The 23,124-nt window shown below is 47.7% G+C and overlaps 1 protein-coding gene across 1 annotated transcript; it reads left to right on the forward strand.

The window, feature by feature from the left end:
• Positions 1-1,748: 1,748 nt before the first annotated feature.
• On the forward strand, positions 1,749-22,104 carry GCH1 (GTP cyclohydrolase 1). Its single transcript, XM_017836807.1, has 6 exons — positions 1,749-2,117; positions 12,666-12,775; positions 14,978-15,033; positions 18,048-18,079; positions 19,025-19,109; positions 19,766-22,104. The coding sequence occupies exons 1-6, from the start codon at positions 1,829-1,831 to the stop codon at positions 19,890-19,892; spliced, it is 699 nt and encodes a 232-aa protein (XP_017692296.1). The 5' UTR covers positions 1,749-1,828; the 3' UTR covers positions 19,893-22,104.
• Positions 22,105-23,124: the final 1,020 nt, after the last annotated feature.

The raw sequence follows: 23,124 nt of genomic DNA on the forward strand, positions 1-23,124 counted from the left end.
TGAGTCACACACCACACCCCACCCTCCAACAGCTCCTTCCCTTCCTTATCTCCCCAGCAATTTACCATTTCCTAGGCACAAGGGGGGAGAATTTGTCCCTGCTGCCTTATGGACAGAGTGTGAAAAGAGAGGGCTTTGTGGCTCCTTTAGCATCTTGGCCATTTATTTTGATGGCCATTTATTTAGTCCCCCTGCTCTTGCTTGGGGTGATGGGTGATGGAGCATTCACCCTACGCTCAGCTGAACCTTCAGACTCAGTTTCTGGCTCATAAAACCCTGGAACAGCTCCAGCTGGAGGGGACCTGTGTTCCAAACATCTTCCCCAGCATTTATTTGTTCACAAACATTTGAACTCAGCATGGGGCAGGGGCAGAAGGGGCTCTTGGCAAAGATGGGCTGTGCTCTGTCTGCTGGATTTGTCCCCAAAGTGCCCGGAGGATGCAGGATGCTAAAACCATCTTTTGGGGTGATGTCGCAACAACATCCCTGTGGAAACCCCAAAATATTTGGTCGTGGTCATCAGAGGTGGCACATTTCCAGAGTCACAGGTGGGAATGTGGAAACACTGGGACACACCAGCCCTGCAGCAGGAAGGTGTCTGCAGACATCAGGGGTTTGAAGGGACGGAAGCCCAGCCAGGATAAGGTGGTGGGTGGGAATGGTCACTAAGGAGGGCCAGTCCATTCCTGGGGTCATTCTGGCAGCTGCATCCCAACACCAGTGACCCACAGCCTCTCAGAATGGTATTGATGGCATTTCAACAGTGCCAGGGAGATGTGCCAGCATCATCTCAGTGGGAAAAGACCCGGCTCTAGGAGTTTGAGGGGATGAGAAGGCAATGGAGAATGATGCTGGGAGCTGCCATGCAGCTTGACCTGCATCCCAGCTGGACCCTCCCCATCCATGCCCTTGGACTTTGCCCACACTGGGTTGATTGAAGGGGGCACCCTACAGTGGTTTGGGGCCAGACCCCCACGCCCTCACCACACATCTCAGCCAGGGATTGCCCTATGCCATCAGCTCGTGCCCCAACCCCCTTGTGCCCCCAGCCTGGAGGATTCCCCTGTATCCCCAGCCCGGGGGATCCCTCTGGATCCCCCCCTACCCCTTACCCGCACCTCAACCTGCGGGATGTCCCCACACCCCCATTCCGGGTGTCAGCCTGGGGGATCCCCTTGGATGTCCAGTCCTTGCCTCAGCCCCAGGATCCCCCCGGACCCCCAGCCCAGGGAATCCTCCCGAATCCCCACGTACCCCCAGCCCAGGGGATCCCCTGGGATCCCTAGCCCTTGTCTCATCCCCGGGATCCCCATCCCAGGGGATCCCCCTGAATCCTCCCTTACCACCACCACAGGGGATCTCCTTGAATCCCCCCGCACCCCCAGCCCAGGGGATCCCCTGGGATCCCTAGCCCTTGTCTCATCCCCGGGATCCCCATCCCAGGGGATTCCCCTGAATCCCTCCCGTACCCCCAGCCCAGGGGATCTCCCGGGATCCCTAGCCCGTATCTCATCCCCGGAGACCCCCATCCCAGGCCATCCCCTCGGATCCCCCCGTAACCCCATCGCAGGGGGACCTCTCTGTACGCCCCCGCACCCCCATCCCGGGGGATCCCCCCGTTACCCCCCGCACCCCGTTTCCACCCGGCTCCCGACCCTGCCGGTGACGCGGCTCCGGGGCCGCCAATGGCCGCGGCGCGGGCGCTATAAAAGCGGGCGGCGGCGCCGGGACCGCCCGCACCGGGGGCCGATCCGGGGGCTGCGGGGTGGGCACGGCCCGCACAGCGCCCGTCGGTGCCGGTGCCGGTGCCGGTGCCGGTGCCCGGCCCATGGAGGGGGCGCGGGGCTGTAACGGGTACGCGCGGCAGGAGCGGCCGCCGCCCCCCGCCCCGGCGGAGAAGCCGCGGGTCCCCCCGGGCGGCGGCGATGGGTGGCGGGGGGAGCGGCCCCGCAGCGAGGAGGACAACGAGCTGAGCCTGCCCGGGCTGGCGGCCGCCTACACCTCCATCCTGCGGGCGCTGGGAGAGGACCCGCAGCGGCAGGGGCTGCTCAAGACGCCCTGGAGGGCGGCCACGGCCATGCAGTTCTTCACCAAGGGATACCAGGAGACCATCGCGGGTAGGGAGCGCTCCCGGGGCGGGATGGGGATGGAGCTGCTTGCGTGATACCAGCCGAGGCGCTGCCTCTCCTGCTTAATCCCTTGAAACGGGCTCCATCGCTGCCCTGTCGCTGCACCGCCCGTCCGGTGCCCCTTGTCACTAAGTCAGCAATGTGTGTTAGAAAGAACCTGTGCCCTGCGGTCTCGCTGTCCCCTCCCTCCCCAAATTTCTCGTTACTGTGTTTTCCCTTTCCTATCAAACTATGTACTGGTGAAGTTCCCGTTCTGCCGTAAACTTCCATGCTTTTGTTTTGGGCGAGCAGTGCAAGTGCTTTTGCTTTTGCTTTCCCTCCTCTTCGGTGAACTTTTCAAGCTGTACCATGGAAACTTGCGGATGGTGCTTTCCTCCGTCCCCGGCCGAGCGAGGCTGTGTTCAGGATAGGGTAGGAATATTTGTTTCCATTAGCAGACGTAAGTGGTGTGAATTGTCTCACAAAAGGTCCCGTTTTGCTGATGCTTTTAGTCAGGTGAGGTTTTTCGAAAGTGGCAGTGAAACTTAAGGAAGCGAAGTCGGGAGAAAGGAGGAGCTCAGGGAGATCCCTGCCCCATCTCAGGGTCCCAGCAGCACACGCAGATGTGGAGAGGTACCCCAGGTTCACCCTCCTGCCCCAACTGAGTGTCTCTGCTTGCTGGCTGAGGGCATGAGGAGAGGAATTAGGTGGGAGGTGTTGTCCCCATGACCAAAAACTCCACAGTTGTCTCTTGGTTCCAAAGCAGGGTGAATACTGCTTGGAAATGTAGTTTTTACACCACTTTCCCTCTTCTCAGCCTCTTGGCTGTGGACTGTACCCAGTACAAACAATAAAAAAGGGCTTTGGGAAGCTTGGGAGTTCCCCCTTCCCCTTGTTACAGTAAAAGGCAGGTTCCTGTCAGTAAGGGATGCAAACACTGTCAGCAAGGATCTGTGAGTGTGAAGGAGGAAGGAGATGGTCATGTTCTGCTCTCAGAGCACAGCACTGGGGTGCTGAGCCTGCCCCAGAGCTGCATCAGGGTGTTGGGGCTGAATGCAAAGGCTGAGCTGTGCTGATGGATGGCATCAGGGAGCTTCTGCTGACGCCTGAGTCCTTTTCCAAGTGCACTGTGCTTCCAGTTGAAGGCTTTTGTGTTTGGTTTCTTTTTCACTTCTCTGCTGTTGGCTCTTGTGAAATCAGATTACATATAACTTCCAGCATTAACTTACTCATGGCCAGCTGGTACCCTCATGCCAGTCTTGTGTCCTGGCTTCCCCCAGGAACAGCATTTCTGCCTTGGAAGCTGTTTTGGCTTTCAGATCAAACCAGGATTTTGGGGTCACATCTGGAAATAGGCTCTGGGCTGCAGTGGCCACCCTTGTTCCTCTCTTCCTTTAGTCCTGCTGCACAGTGTGTTTGAGATGAGGTTTCATCAGGGTTTCATGGAACGATCCTTTGTCTAGTGAGAGTAGCTTTCCTCATTTTACTGCTGTAAAACACAGGAGGTCTCTCAGCCATCCTGTCAGGCTCCAGCAGAAGGAATTTCCTAGTGATAGTTTGAGCAAGAATTTCTGTGCTGAACTTGGATGAGGTTGCTGCCCTTCTTAAGTCCTCTCTTATCTTGCTGCCAGTTCTGTGATCACACATTACCTTTAGTTATTAAAAAAACTTTTTTCTGCTCCAGTGTGGATTCTCTGGGATTTCAATGGTCTCTCCTAATCTCTCACATACATTTCATTAAACAGAGTGGTTCTGGATACTCTCCTCCTCTGAATATCCATACCTAGTAGAGGGCTGTGTTATGTCCAAGAGTAGGAAAAAACATCACTGCTGGGTGCTCTACCCTTGGACTGCTTTTTTCTTTTCTTTTTAGGAAATAATGTGAAGCTGTGATCTTAACATACCTTCCTGTGTCAGGTGGGGAATCCTTTTACTTTCCAGATGCTCACCTATTCTTGCAGGATGCTCAGCTTCCAGTTGCCCCACTTTTCCTAGCTAAAAAGAAAGAAGAGCTGTAGATAAAGGACAAGACCAGGGCAGCTAACAAAGCAACTGGTGGATGAGGAGTTGGTTGGGAGAGTCAATAGGGAAGTAAATTCTGCTTGGGAGAGTTTTAAATACCTCATGAAACTTAGAGCCAACAAGTACAAAGTATTTTGGGCACAAGGCTAGGTGTGGGACTGCTGCTGTCTTTGCTGCAGCATCCTGGTGTGCTGTTCCCTTGGTTATGCTAATCCAGCTGTCTGCCTGGCCAGGCTGTGAACTGGACCAGGAACTGGATTGTAAAAGGAGAACCAACCTAAAATAACCCAAACCTCACCCCCCAAAAAACCAGAAAGCAGCCCTGACCTCTTGTTTTCTCAGGTTTATTTTGCAGCTTTTTCAGCTCCTCGTGTGGAACTGTCTGGATAGGCAGAGGTTAAAGCAGTGACTTGCAGGATGTGTGTTGAGCAGCGTTTCAAGTTTATCCCTGCAACAGGCAGAAGATAAGGGACAGTTACAACAGCTGCCAGTTCCATCTTTCCATGAAAGGTTTCTCAGGTAAAAGCTCCGTGGTGGTGGCTGTACAAACACATGGCCAGAGGCAAAGTGTGTTGCAACGGGCACCCAGCTCCCAAACCTTGCCAGGGTGTGGAGGTGCTGCCAGACTGTGCTGCCAGGAAAGAGTGACACAAATGAACAAGGGCAGTGAATGTTAGTACAGCTACAGGCTTTAAAATCAGCCTTCTGACCTCGTCTGCTTGAGTATCTGCCTTAGGGAGGCAGGAGATGGTGTTTTCATTTCCCGTAAAGGAACACAAAGAAAGATGTAATAGGTACACATCCAGATTACAGAATCATTAAGGTAGGAAAAGACCTCTAAGACTGACTCCAAATGTTCCCCCAGCACTAACCATGTCCCCAAGTGCCACATCCACACAGCTTTTAAATCCCTCCAGGGATGATGACTCCACCATTGCCCTGGGCAGCCTGACCACCCTTTCCATGAAGAAATTTTTCCCAGTATCCAATGTAAACCTCAGGTGGTGCAACCTGAGGCAGTTTCCTCATGTCCTGTCCCTTGTGCCTGGGAACAAAGCCCGACCCCCACCCGGGTCCCCCCTCCTGTCAGGGGGTTGCAGAGCCAGAAGGTCCCCCCTGAGCCTCCTTTTCTCCAGGCTGAGCCCCCCCCAGCTCCCTCAGCTGCTCCTCTTCAGAGCTGTGCTCCAGACCCTTCCCCAGCTCCACTGCCCTTCTGGGAAGTGCCAAGTTGCAAGTGAGGTCTTGCAGGGCTTGACTTAAACCTCACTTGCTGTATTATTGTGGGGACTTGGACTAGATGGCCTTTAAGGGCCCCTTCCTGCTGAAAACATTCCATGATCTCTTTTATTTACTGTGTGTCTGAGAACATAATACATTTGGGGCATGGTTAAATGTGCTGGTCATTTGATCTCCTTTCCTAGGTGTTGTCACTTTGCTCCCATGGCACCCAATTGTATTTTTCTACTTGCCATAGCTTAACTTTGTAATATTGCAGGGAAGACTACATCTAAATTCCGTCCCTTCTCTCCTTTCAGATTTATGTGAACAGCAGAGAAGCTGATTCTGCTTTCCTGTTTCCACTGTGTGTGTGTTTTCTTGGTTGGTTTTGACAGCGCAGAGTAACAGTGTTCCTGCTTTATTCCTTATTCATCTTTGCTATCTGTGTTCTGCAGCTGCTCAGTATTGTATGTCGGAGCCATTAGTGGAGTTTACTTGTTAAATATCTAAATCTGGCTCTTTCTATTCATTCTAGATTGTCGCTTATTAATCCTGGCTTTACTAAAGGCCTCATCCTCTTTCTTTGACAGAACGTATTCAAGAGTGTTGTTCTCACTTGTGTCCTCCTAGTCATCAGACTTTGACTGGAGTAGCAGGGATGCCTCTGGTGATTTCAAATAAAATCCATCTTGGGACCAGATTAAAAATACTGACAGTTCACTGCAGACACTCGGGCATCGATGTAGACTAACAGTGGTTGCAACAGAAACCTCTTAGTGTGTTGGTAAGGATGGCAGAGCAGAAAAGTTACCCAAAAAACCTTTTCGATCTCATGCAGTGCTCCTGCATGAGCATCCAAGAACACGTTTTCTTTTCCAGGGTCAGATCTATCAGCTTTTTACTTCTGGGAGTAAATGATATTTCAAAATAATGATTTCAAAACCCTGTCCTCTTGGTTAATGAAGGTTAAGAGCAGCACTGTGATAGCCAGGTGCCTTTAGCTTTCTTACTGCTGGTTCAGGCACACAAAGACTAAACCTTGAGAAATCTGTCCCTTCTTTTACTAAAGGCTTAATGTCATGCTCAGAGGGGCTGTTTGTGTATAAATACTACACGGCACGAATGTGTGCAAATGAGTGAATAAATGGGAATACAAGATTGCAGACAGCACTAGCTTGGAACTGAAGCTGAAGGCTTCAGAACCAGTCTTGCTAAGCAGAGCTAAATGGTAAATTAGAGAAACTGTGTCCCTTACAGTGTCAACGATGCTTTGAAAGGTAAATCATAAAGGAGTTGGTTTGGATTGTGTAATCCTGTAGGAAACACAAGGCACAGGGTTGAACAAGTTGCCTGCGTCTGCAGGAGGAAGTTAACTTGTTTTCATCCTCCATAAACACTCCAAGCAAAACAGCATGTTCACTAAACGGTGTATTGCTGGTGGCAGAGGGAGCTGATGTCAGAGAAGTTTCCCAGCCCTCACTCCTGTGATCATGTCAGCTCTCAAGCACATTGGCAGGTTCAGCTGCCCTTTCAGTGTGTTTAACAGGGAAAATGAATATCAGAAATACTGGGAGGGGACAGCTTTGCTTTCTGAACCTCTGTGGGCTTGAAAGGCTGACTGTTATTTGCCTGGAAGCCAAGTGACTCTGCTGTGCAGCTTTTATTTTACAGCAAATAACAACTACTTAACTCGTTTCCTCATCAGTTTACGTGCTTTTCCTATGTCGAAATATTTCAGCCTTAACATTCCGTTCTCCATCTCGTCAGTGTGGATTTGGTGTTTTTTACACACAGCAGTGGTGTGAGCTGATGAATTTTTCCAGGCCTGCTCATTTTCCCTCGGTGAGAGGTGCTAAGCATCGCTGTGTCAGAACACACAGGCAGTGCCTTAAGCAAACAAGGCTGTTTGATCAGCAGCGCTGCCCTTTGCCGAGGGCTGGTGAGGTGTATCCTTTCCTGGAATCGAGGTACTGCAGGTTCACAGAATCACAGAGCTGGATGAATGCAGCCTATTAGCAACCTATTAACAGCTGGAGCATCACTATTATTGCGGTGCAGCCCTGGCTTGATTCTTGTAAACCAGGGTGTGGGAGATAAAGGGTTGTTCAGAGTAAGGTTTTTAGGGGTTTCTTTCCTCCTCTGCCCCCACGTAAGTGAAGCTGAAACACTGTAGTAAATGCAGCAAAACTTCTGCTGGGAACTGGGACTTACCAGGATCATCTCTCCTGCCTGTTAATGCTAAAGTAACACTAAGCTTGTTCGGGGGTTTGTTGGGAATTTTGTTGAATGTTGTAACCTCTTGGGTCTGAACTGTTACAGCCTTCGGAGATTTCATGTTGCTCTTCCAAAGTGTTGCTTCACCTTCTCAGATTTTTCCTTTCAGTTTCAGAAGGAAGTGTGGATGAGCCCCTTCTGTGACATGAGACACTGGTTATTGGAATCCTGATACCTTTTAATGAGCATCCCCAGAATGCTGCTTTCCCTCACGTTAATAAACCCCCTGTCAGAGGGCAACTTCTGGAACCTAATCTTAGCTTCATCTGTCTGCAATGGCTGATAACTTATGAATAGACTCGAGTCTCTTCCTGCCACGTGGAAAGCGTCTTACAGGAAAACAAACAAATCTGTATAAGTCATGGCCAGAATTAGCTGAATATCAATAATGCTTTTCCTCTTATCTTTGCTTCTATGAAATGTCCCTTAAATCACACACCTGCTTCACCTCCCTTCTGGTAACTGAGGGACTAAGCTTTGCTTCTGGAGCAAATGTTCCTGTCTGGAGTTCAGTGTCTGTTTGTAGTCCCTTGGTGATGAAATCTGAAATAGTAGGCATAAATTTGTAAATTCTTTTGTCTCTGAGGTTTCTGTTGGTTCCTGTTAGGCAGGTGTGTTATGGCAAGGAAGCCACACACCGCTCATTTAATTTACTCTGCAGATTTTGAACTCTATTGCCTATTTACATAGTCATGTGGCATTTTAAGCTGTGCCTCTTTCTAGAGCTCTTCAAGACTTCTTGAAGCAAACAACATACCCAGATCACTCCTTTTCTCAGCAACCTGAAATCATTAATTTTCTGCCGCAGTACAAACTCTTTATATTAATGTTTTTGTAGCCTGATCCTTTTCTCTCTATGCATAATAAATTCCTGGTACCCTTTTTATATTCACAGGCTGCAATAATTTTCTGGTTTCTTCTCTGGAATATTTTCCCTAACTGCAGTTACCTGTAGTGTCATCACATGAATAAATAACAGATAATTAGTTTTGACTCTACATCTTACTGCTTACCCAGCAGTAGCTGAAAGGTTTTTACGGTAATTTCCTTCCAGATTTAATCCTGACCCTGTAGCCTGTTGGTTTCCCTGCCACACATTCAGCTGTTATCCCGAGTCTCCTGCTGCTGATTACGTCTGTTTTCAGCTGCAGAGGAACTCCTTGAGGGTGACCATGGAGAGCAGAGGACAGTGAAGACAGCCTTGACCTGGGCATTGGGTGTCAGGAGAACCTTGTGCCTTATTTCTCAGCCAGGATGGATGAGCTCAAAGAACAATGTCAGGGAATTTCTGAGCTTGCCTTCATCCTGTTGGCACTGAACTATCCACAGTTTGACTCCTCTCTAAAGTGGAGCAGTGAGGCAACTTAACACCACGGGGAAGTACTTTAACTCCTAGTGGGAGCAGCCTACAGCACTTCACTCTTCTGACTCCCAGGCATAGTAACAAGGGTAGATCTGAAGTGCTGTGAAGCTGCTGCAATGCTGCCATCCTTCATGCCCTTCACCTCCTGAGCTGTATTCTGGGTGGGCTCTGGCTTCTTTGGTTGCCAGAGGTGCTTTTGCTTTCCTGTGTCACATTAAAGCCATGCAAATAGTTTCTATAGCAACAGGTATCTTTGCTTAGCTCTGACACAAAATCCTGAAAGGTCTTTCTCATTCTGTCTTCATCCAATTCTGATTTTTCCTTTTATCAACTCTTTCTGTGAAGATAAAGGGCAAAAAATTAATTCTGCTCTGTTTCAGGAGTTAATTTGCAGCACAAGGTGATTGCTCAGTGTTAAGAACCCACTGAAGTTTCTATACCAGGAAATGAACTTTGAGGTGAAGGAAAAATCAGCTGGAATAATCTAGGGAGCATCCTGGCTGTGCAAAACTTGAAATCAAGCTGGTGAAGCAGGGTGGAATGAAAGAACGGGAAAAGGGGCATGAATTTGTCACCAGCTTTGCTTCTGGCTTGGTTAATCTGAGGCTGTTTCCCCTTCTGCCCTTTCAGCTGCAGCATAAAGGCTGAGCTTGTCAGGGGCCTGTTTGATGCTGTTGCAAAAGGAATGACTTAAAAAAAAATAATAAAAGTCAGACAAAGTTACCTGAAGTGGTATTGTCTCCCTGCACAAGGTGTTTGAGTCTCTGCCAAAGAAGTCTCTCCTGTGTAGTGACTGCAAACAACTGCTGCAGTGGGACACAGGTAGAAACAACTGTGACAAGATGCTGTGTTAACTCTTCTTTTGTCAACACAGGGCTTGGATTCCAAAGGGAGAGAGGTAGGGATAGGCAGGCTTCAAGCTGTTCTTATTTTCAGAAGGGGCCTGTGAAGTTTGAGCAGGAGGGACTGGAGCAGGATGGGGTGACTGGGGCTCTCCTGGCACCGTGGCCCTTTACTCAGGTGGTGGCCTTCAGTCTCACATTCTGTTTTACCTTTGTCTCCCTGATCACCTGGCAGCCGTGGAGGGGTTATTGGAGTGGCTAACACTGAGCTGTGTTCTTCCTTCTTGGGCCCTGGTGTAACCAGGAGTAACTGGTGCTGACAAAATCAGCACACCTTGCTACAGGTTGTGCAGCTGAGCAGGGACCATCTGTGACCTGGCTGCAACTCGCTGCTAATATTAAATAAATCTGAGGTGCAAAAATGGCAAGAGCACTATAAACAAGGAGCATGAAACATCTCTCAGCTCTGTGGTTACGTTCTTGATGTTTTCTTAGACACCTCTGAAACTCCCTTGGCTGTGAGGGGGCAGTGCCCTCACTGCTCTGACTCTGGGCTGTGGTTTAAGAGGGGATGTGCAAGAAGGGTGGGTGGCCTTTGTGTCCCTGCTTGATTGTTTTAGCTGTTAGAAGGACACATTTTGTTCCCGAAGTTGGCTGTGTGGTACTTCTCAGGTCACTTAAACTTCTCTTTGGCTGAGCTTTGGCTTTAGCAGGGCTAAGAGCTGTCTCCATGATTCCACACAGCTCTGCAGCATTCCAGGAGCAGAGTCGGACTCTTGAGGGAAAGTTTGTGAGGATCTGTTAATATATATTTTATACATTAATAAATGTGTATATGCATATACATGAGACTTCACGGCTGAAGTACCTTCTGTTGCAGCTTGGGCCTTGTGCTGCAAAGTCACACAACTCTTAATGAGAATTTGGCCATTTCTGGTTGTTCTGAACAATCTGCTTTGCGAGTGCGCTGACGTAAATCCATATCTGACATCAGGCTCTGATATGCTCCTGGCCAGGCTGCTGTGAGCCGAGCTGGTGGTCTAATAACAGCAGCAGTCACTCTGGAGATGCTTCATGGATCTGTTTGCATTTTGTTTTAATAACGCTGGGCGTAGTAGCAGGTTTTGTGAAACCACTGTTTGCCTTTCTGCTGTCGAAATGGCACATCTGCAGAGTGCTGCAGGAGGGAGCTTAGAACCCAGATGCTGCTCTGTCTCCCCTCTCCTCTGAGCCTGCTCTGTTTTGTATTCTCACTACTCCTGTCTGAATTCATACACAACTGCTCCCCGTGTAACCAAAATCCTCTCCGGCGGTGTTTGCTGTAAACTAGACCCTGAAATTTGAAGAACAAAACCATGTGCCTTTACAGAGTTGCTCCCTGGCCTCTTTCATGCCCCCTACCCCTGCTCCCTGACCGGATCTAAAGCCTTCTGGGGTTCAGCCTCGCCGCCTTTCAGGTTGCCAGCCCTTCCCAGGGAAGAACACGCGTCGCAGGCGGCGCGTCCTGCGCGCAGTTTCCAGGGTTACCTGTGTGGTGCTGATAGCGAGGCAGGAAATTAAAATGCTCCGTGATGGTGATGCCTTATCGACAGCAGATGGTGGCCATTAGGTGTACGTGCGTGTCAGGGGGAGGCATCAAGGCAAGCAGAGCAGACACAACTATTAGATTTGTGTAATCGCCGCCGCAGGTGTTAAGCTCCACTGCACACGATGTAGGGCAGTCCCTGAGTGCCCTGGTTCCCCTTCTGGCCATGGCTTCCTGGAAGTAACTCCAAGGAGTCAGTGTGGCTTCAAGCTGACTGGTTTGCAGAGTCCTTTGACCTTATCAGCCCATTTGTACAGCTCGTTTTCTTCTTGCAATATTCTCCCTCCACTCTCTCTCATATACAGCTTTTCTCTCTGGTGCTTCAAAAGATTTGATCTCTTAACTTGAGACCATTCTGCTTTTAACCTCTCTGAGCACGATCCAGGTACCTGCAGTCTTTATGGAGACTATGGTGATGTGCTGTAACCTGTGTCAGGGTTGGTTGGGGACTTGTCAAGGGACTGCTAAACGTGGAAAATCAACTGAGGATCTGTTCCGCTGAGCTTTGAGACTAGCAAATTGTCACACTGCATGTTCCTTTTCTTGCTGAGCTCTCTCTTCTTCCTGCTATCCTTTTGGGTTTCTCCACCTCAGTCTTCTGTTAACTCTGAGGTGCAGAATTAGGCTGGACTGTGCATATGCCTGCCTGCTTTCCGCTCAGGACAGCACATGTCTCCCCGGTCTGTGGGTACAGATCTGTGTCTGACTTGTGTGTGCCTAAACAGCTGCTGCCTGGTGTGCTTCAGGATGAAATAAGAATATTTTATTTGCATGCAAAGCCTCATTGAAAACAGTGGTGCTGGTGTTGAAGTGTTTGAAGAAACCACTGTGATGGCTTAGCTGTTCTCCCACCTCAAGCTCAGCTTTGCTGGCGGGGGCACAACTGCAACCCCACTGAGGTGTGCTCTCATCCTCAGCACTTCTCATCCTCAGCACTGGCTTCATCAGCTCTAGTCTTAGTTGTTCTTAAGTTGTCAGTAATTCTGCAAAGACTAGACTTGTTTTAACCTGAGCTCAAGCTATTATTTAAATAAAACACTCCAGGCTGACTTCTGGTGCAGCGTGCAGGGAGTCTGATGTGTGTGATCCCGTGCAAACCAAAGCATACTTGTGACGTTACTCCTTATTTGCCTCCCATATCTGAACCTTAAAATCTGCAGCCCTGAGAGAACTCCCCCTTGCTACAAGCTTTCTCAGGAACCTACCGTGCTTGTACACTTATTTTTTTTTTTAATGCAAATGTTTGGTTTCAGATGTTCTGAATGACGCCATCTTCGACGAAGACCACGATGAGATGGTCATTGTGAAGGACATAGACATGTTCTCATTGTGTGAGCATCACCTGGTTCCATTTGTTGGAAAGGTAACTCCTCCTCACAAAACAGATGTGGGAATGCACAACAAAAGACTTAAAGTACATGTAAAAGACTTGGTGGCTGTAACTACAGAGCTTTTAAGGCCGTAAATCTTTACTGCTTAAGGCTATGGTTCTAGAAGTTAATCTTCAGAATACAAATAAGGAAGACCTCCTTAATGTGAGTTTTATTTGAATTTAAGCTCCTGAAATGGAACTCTCAACCTTTCCTACTGTAAGTAATCTAATGGTTTCTGACATTTCATATCAAAGCTCTTCTCCATGAAGCAGCAGCAAGCCTTGAGGGCAGACATCTTGATATTAAACCAGCTCACCCTGCACACTGGCTCTGTCACGGATTTAGCTCCTGGCTCAGAGCTATCCAGTGCACATTCATCTCTGAAACCCTCTGTGAGTGGAACAAACTCATTAGCAGCCCTGTCTTAATTACATGAGCCGAGGCGGGCAGAGGGTGGCCAAACCTGACTGGCGGGGGGCTGCTTAATTTGGGACTCCCGTGAAAGGGGCTGGAGTTCCAGAGGGTGTTGGAACTGTGGTGCTGACAACTTGAAAAAGAAAATAAAGGGTCTCCAGTTAACCTCTGTAAATGTGATGAAGAGTTCTGGGAGGGTAGTCCCTGCTGCACATCTGAGCCTCTCACTCCCTTATCAGCATGGAAGGATGGAGCTCAGTCTGATCCATCTGTTGCCATAGAGTACTCCCAGGCCCAAGAGCAGCAAGTGCTTGTGCTGTCTATAAAATTCATAAGTTCCAAGCAAACTGTCTCCCAAAAATAGAATATCTGAACAGAAACCAGCCATTTTAGTTGAGTCAACTCAGTTTAATCTGCTTTCTTTTGTCACTGTTAGTATTTTATACTGGAAAACAGGGTAACTTCTTTTTCTGTGCAAGCCTTCTATTGTGCCTGTTATTCTTGGTTACACCTACTGTGTATATTCTCTGTTACTCCCATGGCAATGTGTGCATTGTTTTTACAACCAGCTGTTTAGCCTGTGTGGTTTGGAGAAATCTCTTCACAAACACCGAATGGGTCCTGCTAAATGACTTGGCAATGCCTCTAAATATTCTCTGACCAACCATTCCCCTGTTGGGTACATCAAAGAGGCTGCAAACACTGACCAGCAGTCTTGTGTTTGCAGTTCTGTCTTAAAGGAAATTAAGAAATTTGCCAAAAAAAAAAAAAAAAAAAAGAAAAAGGGGAACAGGATTCAACGCTTATTTCTGAGTCATGTCTCTGGCTTTGTCTGAAATGTTTCATGTCTTTTCAGGTGTCAGTGGGTTGATTTACCCAACAGAAGTGATAGGAATGAGCAAGTTAGCCAGGTAATAAGGTGCACTGTGGTACAGGTAGAGGGTTCTGAGGTGGGGCCTCCAGGCATAGTGCTAAGACAGAATCCCTCACTGACACTCCCCTGCTGTATCTTGGCTGATTTTTCAAGTCTCTGGTACAGTGGCACAAATGCTGGTTTATAATCCAGCTGTACACCCACTGGAGTGCAGTAGCCTGTGTGGCTCTCTTAAAACAAGGAGCTTAATGTTTTTTCCCCCCTGCCTCATATCTGAGCACTTTTCTACTAAACTTATTCCAATTTAGTGCAACTACGTGTTGCAGTAGGAATGTCCAGCCAATCCATATTTGAGCAGGATGGAAGTTGAGTTAATCATCAGTGATCTATGGTATTGCTAAACCAGGGAAAAATCTAATCAATAAGTGCAGCCTGATTTTGGTGGCAAAATACATCTTGCCATCAGAACTCTCACTGGAAGTAAAGCACAGTCCCTGTTCCTTCCTCTCCCAAAATCCATTTTAGGTCTTGAAAGAACAGCATGTTTGCTTTGGATGGATAGTGCTGTGCTGAGTAACAGACTGCCTTTTGCACCCACATGTAGCAGTACTCCGTGGCATTCCTGAGACTTGGAACATGAGCCTTGACTCTTGAAGAGCTGTGATTTTTCTCCCCCTCGGAAAACTCACCTGTTCTTCACCAGGACCTCACCAGGCATTTAGTCTCTGTTAACTCCACAGTTTTCCAGGCTTGCACGGTGGCACGTGGCTCCCACATGCCAAGACTTCTGGACTGTTCCAGGGGTAGTTCTGGGGCAGATGCACATCTCATTGTCTGTGCATGAGTTTCATACTCATTTGGAGTTTGGTTTTGCTGCTGTTAATGGTTGTTCTCCTCTGTCTAGGTACACATCGGGTACCTCCCTAACAAACAAGTGCTTGGCCTCAGCAAACTTGCCAGGTAAGTGTTCCTGTAATGAAAGTGATGCTAATTTGTAAAAAGGATTCCAGGCTGTGCTAACTGTGCTAATCTTCTTAATCTGGTCTCCCTTTAAAGCTCAGACTACTCTGTGTCCTGTCCTGGATTTGGATTTAGGCCAATCCTCAGCATTGTTTTTTTGTGGAGAGGACAGATAAGTCCTGGAGCTGTGTGTTAATTCACACCAGTGACTGTGCCAGTACAAAGCATTGGTGTCTGCAGGGAGCACTGAGGCAAAGGACAAGAGAATTTGGCCATGTTCTGAGGCAGGCCACAAAAACCGGTGGGCACCTCCAGCTATTTACTACTTGTGTGAATACTGACTGATAAGAACAAAAATCCAGAAGTTCCAAACTGTAGATGAACACACTTTATGGATATAAAGCAAATCTAAAGCTTTCATCTCTTAGCTGACTCTTCAGATAAATTTGGCATTTCTTTCTTTCACTTGAGACCTGCTGAGCTCAGTGGGGTATATTTTATAGATAAGGCTCAACCTGAGAAACAAAACAACTGTGATACACTTGAGAAATCCATTTGTTATGTAAAATAGCTTTTTTTTCCCTCAGCAAGTGCCCTTGGATTAGTTGTTGCACTGAATCTTGTTATAAAGTGACACTTTTTCTAGTTCTGATGAGAAGAGGATGGTGGATCCCTCCAATAAGCAGATTATTGAGAACCAGAGTGGAAGAGTCTCCGGAGAAACAAGTCTGAAAATTTGGCTGTGGTTCAGAAAGACCACATAGGTTCTTGCTTATGCTTTCCCTGATCGGTCTGTTAATCCTGCTGTAGTTCCAATAACACTAATGAGAATTAGCCCTGTAAATCTGCATGCCTGCTGGGTTTCCTTAGCGGGTAAGAAATGTGTAGGATATGACAGTAAAATGCTCTGAAGTGAGCCAGCTCTGCCCTGTGCTCTGCTTGCACAGCAGTGAGTTGGGTTTGGGAGTGGAAGGGCCCTTGGAGGTCACAGCTTTGCTCACAGAACCTCACATTACAGGGAGGCATCTTCGTGTCTTCAGCAGTGCTTACAGGACTGGGCTTTGATTAAAAGGCTGAAATAGGCTGTTCAACACACAATTTTTTGTTGTTCCGTGGCTGTACAGAACTGCTGGGATTGTGGGCTGAGGCTCTGAGCTGTCAGCACTGCAGCTGGTGGGCAGAAAACTTTGCCTTCTGTAGCCCCTCACCCCTGGGGATGAGTCTGTGTGGCAGTTCACGGCTGGTGTTGTGTGTTGGCTGGATCTTCAGGTGGTGCAGGGTGTTTTGGGGTTTTTTTTTGAGCTGGATTTCTGAAGGAATCACCCTTCCTTGAACAGACTGCCTTTAGCACGTGGTTTCATTTCTGCAGGGCTCCGACGCAGGATTCAGGATCCCATTTGAAATGTGCATCTGTTGGTTTGTGCTTGCTCTGGGCTCTAGTTACCTCTCGACTGCAGATGTAAAAAAAAGGAGCTCAAAACAGCTTCTAATGATTATTTTCTTTTGTAATTCAAGTGGCTGGAAGTGTGCTGCTGGAAGTGTGCAATTTTGCTACTATTTATTCCCAGTGTAGAAACCTGCATTAACACGTGCAAACCTGCATTTCTGCTTGAAAGGTTAAATCCAGCCTCTTTTTCAAGGCAGGGTAAAACTCTCAAACGCTGCAATAATGAAAAGATTAGTTTCTTGTGTAACAAAACTGTTCTCAGTCCTCACTTTCTAGAGCTTACTGTGAAGAGGTTGGTGGGCCAAATCATGCCTCCCTGTTGTGCCCTATATAATGCAACCAGTGTTCAAGCAAAGATTTGTGAGGCTGTTGGTACTCTAGGCCTAATCTTTCCTAATAGGATTAGCCTAATGTGGTGAGTTTCTGTAGTTGTGGATGACCTGCATTCAGTCAACAAACACCTTTCTCTGGATTTTAGGCTCAGGCTTGAAAAATGCTCTTGCAAATGCCTGTTTTTACGAAAACGTGCTGTTAGGACTTCTTACGTGCAACACCAGTGTAAGAATATCTGACCATCAGCATGCTCCCTATCCATATATTTAATCTAAATATTGCGTTGCTTCGTTTAGAATTGCTACAACACAACCACTTCGTTGCTGGAGGGGAGTTTCTGCGTTTAATTCTCTCTCCAAAACAGCAGGAGAGTCTCATTGTCAGAGATTTTTCTTGTAAGTGGTGCCTCGGGCTGGCAGCCAGTGTCTGGTTTGTGTCTGCTCTGACCAGACAGGGTATCAAAGCTTGCTATAGCAACTCCTTTACGTGGCCACTCCACGTGTAATCAAGAATTTGAGGTTGGCATGAACAACCCATGCAGTTACAGAGCAGTTATGGGAATTTTCTTAAACATGTGCATCAGTAAGTGGTGGTGGTGTCCATTGCCCACCAATGGCTCAAACCTGAAGTCTTGTTGGAGGGGAGCATTGAGGTGATCCCAGCACTGAAATGCAAAGGATGAGGTGAAATGTGGGTGGAGGGTCTCTGCTTCAAATAAAACCAATTCTGTCTCATTGTTCTTGGTTATATTTGTGGTCGAGTGCAAGAATCCAAACCATTTCTTGCCTAATTCCAGCAGCCTCCTGGGAATCCCAGTATCTGAATTGTCCTTCAAGCAGCATTTGGTTTAGATTGAAGCACAAGGAGGTGTTCTGACCTCAGTTTGAGAAGGGAATCTTTGGGCATGGATTTCCTTGCAACTGTGTGATGCAGGGGGACAGTGGTACAAGGAATTCCAAAGTATCAGCCAACACATGGAGCTCAAAGGAGAAGCGACAGGTTTGCCCCTAAAATAGACCCTGGGGCTGCAGGTGGAGGGGAACCTGTCACGAAACACAGGGATGTGCCAAGGGAAGTCCTTGAGGAATGCCAGCCTGGGGCTGGGCAGCAGCATGGCACTGCATGGATTTCCAGGAAGGACACGGAGCAGTACAGTGATGGCGTCAAGTTAATTGTGAAGCTCAGTGGTCAGGTGGGAATAACTATAATGTTGTGTTTTTCCTCTCTCCTGTAGGATTGTGGAAATATACAGCAGAAGATTACAAGGTAAACATGAAGTTTTGGGTTTGTTGTGGGCACTCCTCCCCCAGCCAGTGCAGGGGACTGGGAATTGCAGGTGGACTGTAGCTGTGCAAGTTTGTGTGGAGAACAATACATATGTTTCTCACCTGTCGTCGTGCTTAGCCCCTGCATCTCCAGGCAAGGGTAACTTCTGTGGAAGAGGATGGAGGCAGTAACTGATCCCAAGGATAAATGTGCTACGAGGTAGAGCTGCCAGGAATAACTAAACTAGTTGGATGCTGCTGGGGATGAATTCTCCTACTGAGATTTGGAGAGATTCCTTCAAGAATTCTTGTCTAAGGCAAGGAAGGAAGAGCTTCCATGTTCCTGCTTGCTGCCCCAGGGAAGGGGAGGAAGCTGCAGGATCTGAAGCCTTGGGTTGGGCTCAGCCTGCTCCCATTGTCCTGAGGTTAAATTTGGCCTGTTCTTGGCTAAAGAAGACTTAGTGACCATCAGACTGGTGAATAGAGGGTGCTAGAGCTGCAGGAAATAAAGTTTTGCAGGACAAAAGACTCTTAATGTGCTCGTTTTTTATCTCCATTTCCTTTCCTTAAAGAGACAAATTGTGTGTGTGTAATAAATCATGCAGCAACGAAGCTGGGAACAAACACGGGAGAAAAACTGAAAGAAAACAGAGAGGCAAGAAAATCTAAGTGCATAATAGGAAGTGGAAGGGCTGTTATGACAAGTCGTGGTTATGCAATTCCTGCCAAGGTGGAATGCAAATAAACAAGCAAATAAAAGATCTGTTTCAGGATGCAAAACATAAATAGGATGGGCAGGGCTTGGAGCAGCCTGGTCTGGTGGGAGGTGTCCCTGCCCGCGGCGTGGGGGTTGGAACGAGACGGACTTTTGGGTCCCTTCTAACCCAAATTATTCTGGGATTTTACGATTCTGAGCTCCCTGTTGTGTTTTGGGTTTTTTTTCCAGTCCAGGAACGCCTTACCAAGCAAATTGCAATCGCCATCACAGAAGCCTTACAGCCCGCGGGGGTCGGCGTGGTCGTGGAAGCCACGTAAGTGACTCCGAGCTGCTCCGTGGTTGTGTATGGACTGTGTGTGATCCCGGTCATGTGTGATCCCAGCTGTGTGTGATTCCAGTCATGTGTGATCCCACCTGTGTGTGATCCCACCTGTGAGCTGCTGCGCTGGTGCCTGTTGCCCCTTTGGCCGTGGTGTCCCTGTGCCGCGCTTGGTCATGGGACAGAGAGCATAATTATTAATAACAATAACAAAAAATAATAATCCTGGCCCATTCAGCAAAGTGCCCTGGTGTGTGGGAGCCATTTAAAGCGGGATCCTCTGCAGGGATGTGGCAGCTGGCAGTGTGGAGCTGTCCAGTGGCACTGGGTCCGTGCTCTACCTCAGTGCACCTTGTATGTCCTCAAGCAGAACAGAGTTTGGGACTAGCAGCAGGCATGTCCCTGTGATCAGAATGTACCTTGGGAAGGTGGGATTTTCCTGGGATCAGAGGAGAGAAGGCAGTTCTCAGAGGCTGGGAATGGCTCTTTTCCTTAGCTCAGGTACTACAGACAGATGTCCATTCTGGATATGGGGGTTTTGTTACCTCCCCAGGACTGACTGTGACCATGTAAGAAACATCCCTCTCCGTGGGATTGCTCCTTTCCTATGAGCATTCCTGATGTATTGACTCCGCTCTCATCTCTCCTAGGCATATGTGTATGGTAATGCGTGGGGTACAGAAAATGAACAGTAAAACAGTAACCAGCACAATGTTGGGGGTATTCCGGGAAGATCCAAAGACCCGCGAGGAATTCTTGACACTCATCAGGAGCTGAAACTGTGTTACCCTCTGAATGCACTCTGGATTGTTCTGTCCCGTGTCACTGTCTGTTCTTGTTCCTACACCCAACTTCTTAAACTAAATCGTTGTGAATTGTTGTCATAGTCTTTGTGCAGTGAAAGACTCCTGGTGGCAAATGGAAAAGGTGGTGATGAAGGGTGCTCCTCCTGGATTTCCAGAGATGTCACAGAATTACAAGCGACAAAAAGGGGGTTGGAAATGTATTTCCATCCATAATGCAGAATATCCCACTGTCAGGAGAGAAGTGGGGCTTGGTGGTGAAATGGATATTTATGAAGTAGTTGTGTTTATTGGAATAAATGTGGAGCAGCACAGGAAGCAACTGAAAGGCTGTGGATCCTTGTAGGATCAGGATTGTCCTGAATTATCTCTATGTTTTATTGCAAGCCCTGCAGTGGCTGTTTCAGTACCTGGGTATGTGTGTTATACCTCTGAGATGTTACCTCTGATGTGTTTTATATTCCTGATAGTATTAACCTTCCTTTTTTGTGTGTGGTTTTTTATTTTTTTTTTTTTTGAGAAATGTAAACCCCATTTTTTCTGTCCTCTTAACGTGCAGGGAATTAACTTCTGAATTATTTGGGGCACAGTCTTATCTCAGTACAAAGGGGTTCATGCACCTTTTCCCCTGTGCCTCAGAATGTCTGACCACTTGAACTGTCAGCTTCCTACTGTTTGTAAGGAAACTTCAACAGAGGGGAGGAAAAAAATTCCCTGCAGATTCTGTCTGCAAAGTGCTAAGGTATCCAAAGAGGTTTTTAATGATATTTGTATCTTGAGCTTTCCTTCTTGGATTTCCATTGGGTTAGACTGAGAAGCTAAAACTTAGTCTGATAATCTGAATGGGAAGATTTCGAGCATTTCGAGATTTACCTCTCATAAATGTGGGACCAAAGGTGAGCACAAAATCCTGAACACAGCACACGGTACCTCCCCTGTCCGCTGCCAGGTCGGGTCATTCCAGGGCAGAGGAACCTGAGATGACGACTCATTTCGTAAGAGCAGCTGAGAAAAGCATTTCCAGGGCCGTCAGAACGAATTGAACCACATTTTCTCTGCGGATGGGGCAACCTCTGTGTGGGGTACAAAAAGTTTTCAGCGTCAGCTGGACCTGGCTGAACTTCTACTTTGTTACCGCTTTAATGGGTAGTGTTTTGTAACTCTTAATTGGGAGCAGATGAGGAGCGAATGAAAACCACCCTTCCCACCCCAAGCACGGGAGGCAAAGCTTGCAAAACAAATGTCAGCTGGGGGGTTGGATGCCCACAGGTTCCCACAGCTCTGCCTGGCTGAGTGGTGATCCAAGATGTCCTGTACACAAACCTAAAAGGCGGTTCCCGGTCTGGAAAACTCCGTCTTACCGACATTCCCCTCTCTTGCTCCCACCCCATGCTGGAAACAAAATGAAAATCGTGTCTGGTCAGTTGGGCCTAAAGAACTTTTGCAAGAAGAACAAGCTCATGTGTTTAATTTACAGCAATTTTACCTTGATGACCTTCACTGGTCGCATGAAGGAAAATCTTTTATGTGGTTGGAAAAATCTTTTGTAACATCCTCTGTCCTGGATTCTGTAGGATTAGGTGCTGTAACAGTGTTTGTCTGCTAGTATAAACAAGCTCTCCTGCACATTGGTAGAACACACCCACTCTGTGGCGTTTGTTTTCCTGAAATTGCCACTTTTCACTTCAGTATTGTTTCAAATATCCAGCTGAAAAGCCTTAAATCCTTCTTGCCTGAGGTTCAGAGTAAAACTCTCTTTTTAGCTCAACTGGAAGGAGACTTTGAGGACCAAAGGGGCACACACTAGTACATTTGTTCCTCTTTCCCTGCTTTAGTTTGGAAATTAAGTCTCTGTGAAACGCTCTTGTTCCTGAGGTACCAAAAAAGTTGTGTTTTAACCACTTATCTCTATTCAGGACAAAGTTCATGTTGCACCACGGCTGTTTTTTTATTTCCACGTGACCCGTAGTCCTTAAAACATACCTCTCTCTACTCGTGGCCTTGGATTTTGTTCACATTTTTTGCTGTTGTAAGACTCGGTGCGTTTTTTTGGAACGTGAGCGCTGTTCAAATACAGGAGCTTTAACCACCCCCAGTGTGTAAACATGTGTAGGACACACAGACCACTTGTACTGCACACGAGTCCATTGTCTCTGAACCATTAAAGCACAGCGTTATCCACTGGAGTGGGAGCATCCTTGGGGACTTGGAGGTGAGGGCATCATGCAAGGAAGTGGCATGAGCTCCATCTCCTCAGGTGGAGGTTGTTTCTCCGGGTTTTTTTGGGATGGGTGATTTGTTATACTCAGAGGGGGCGTCAAAAAAACTACAAAATTTGTTGTCACCTTCTTACTGTTCCTTGGAGCCACAGGAATCAACAGCAAATACACTGGGATGGGGAAGGTGGGTGGCAGTGGTGTTTTGAGCTCCTCTCAAGCATTTCTTGAGCCACCCTGGGTGCCTCATCACACTGGACTGAGGAAACACCTGGCTCCTGGCCACATGTTCAAATTACCTGAACAAAGAAATCCTCTCAGCAGGTGTGACAAGAGATCTCAAAGGTGAAGTCACCCCACTGTGCACCTTGCACAGGGATGAGCTTGGCCCGTGCCAGCAGGAACTGAACAGCTCCTTCAGTGAGGGGCAGGCTGTCCTAAAGGCATTCCCTCTGTCCTCCAGCCTCCCAGGATGCAGATATTGCTGAGATTCAGGGGGCAAAAAAATTATAAAATGTATGGATCCCAGACTCCTGAGGAGCCTTGCAGCCAAAGTGCAGAGGGAAGGGGGGTCTGCAGGGGCTGTGGATGTGCTCACTGTGGCAGTCAGGAATGGAGAAGGGATAATTAATTAGAGCCTCTCCAGCCCTTCATGTCTTTTTTTTATCTTTTCCAAATGGTCTGTCCTATTTGGAAATAATCCTCCTGGGAAGCCCCAGGAGCATTGGCAGGAATTGTCTTTGTTGTGAAGCTGAGTTACTTCTGCCTTTCTCATGGCTGTGTGTCAAAGCTGGTGCTTGTGGTGGGAAACTGCCTGTTTGTGAAAACAGGCACTTCTGCAAGAAATTATTCCCTGCCTCCTTATTTTTAATTTTTTTTTTAGGTGTGGGATTGGGAAGGAGCCTCCCTGGTTTTGTGATCATGGGAAAAATCTGTTTTCATTGGGGTGAAAAAATACCCAGCTTGAAAGTGTTTACAGCTAAAAAAAAC

This window comes from Lepidothrix coronata, unplaced genomic scaffold, assembly GCF_001604755.1.
Source record: "Lepidothrix coronata isolate B3197 unplaced genomic scaffold, Lepidothrix_coronata-1.0 Scaffold284, whole genome shotgun sequence".
NCBI lineage: Eukaryota > Metazoa > Chordata > Aves > Passeriformes > Pipridae > Lepidothrix > Lepidothrix coronata.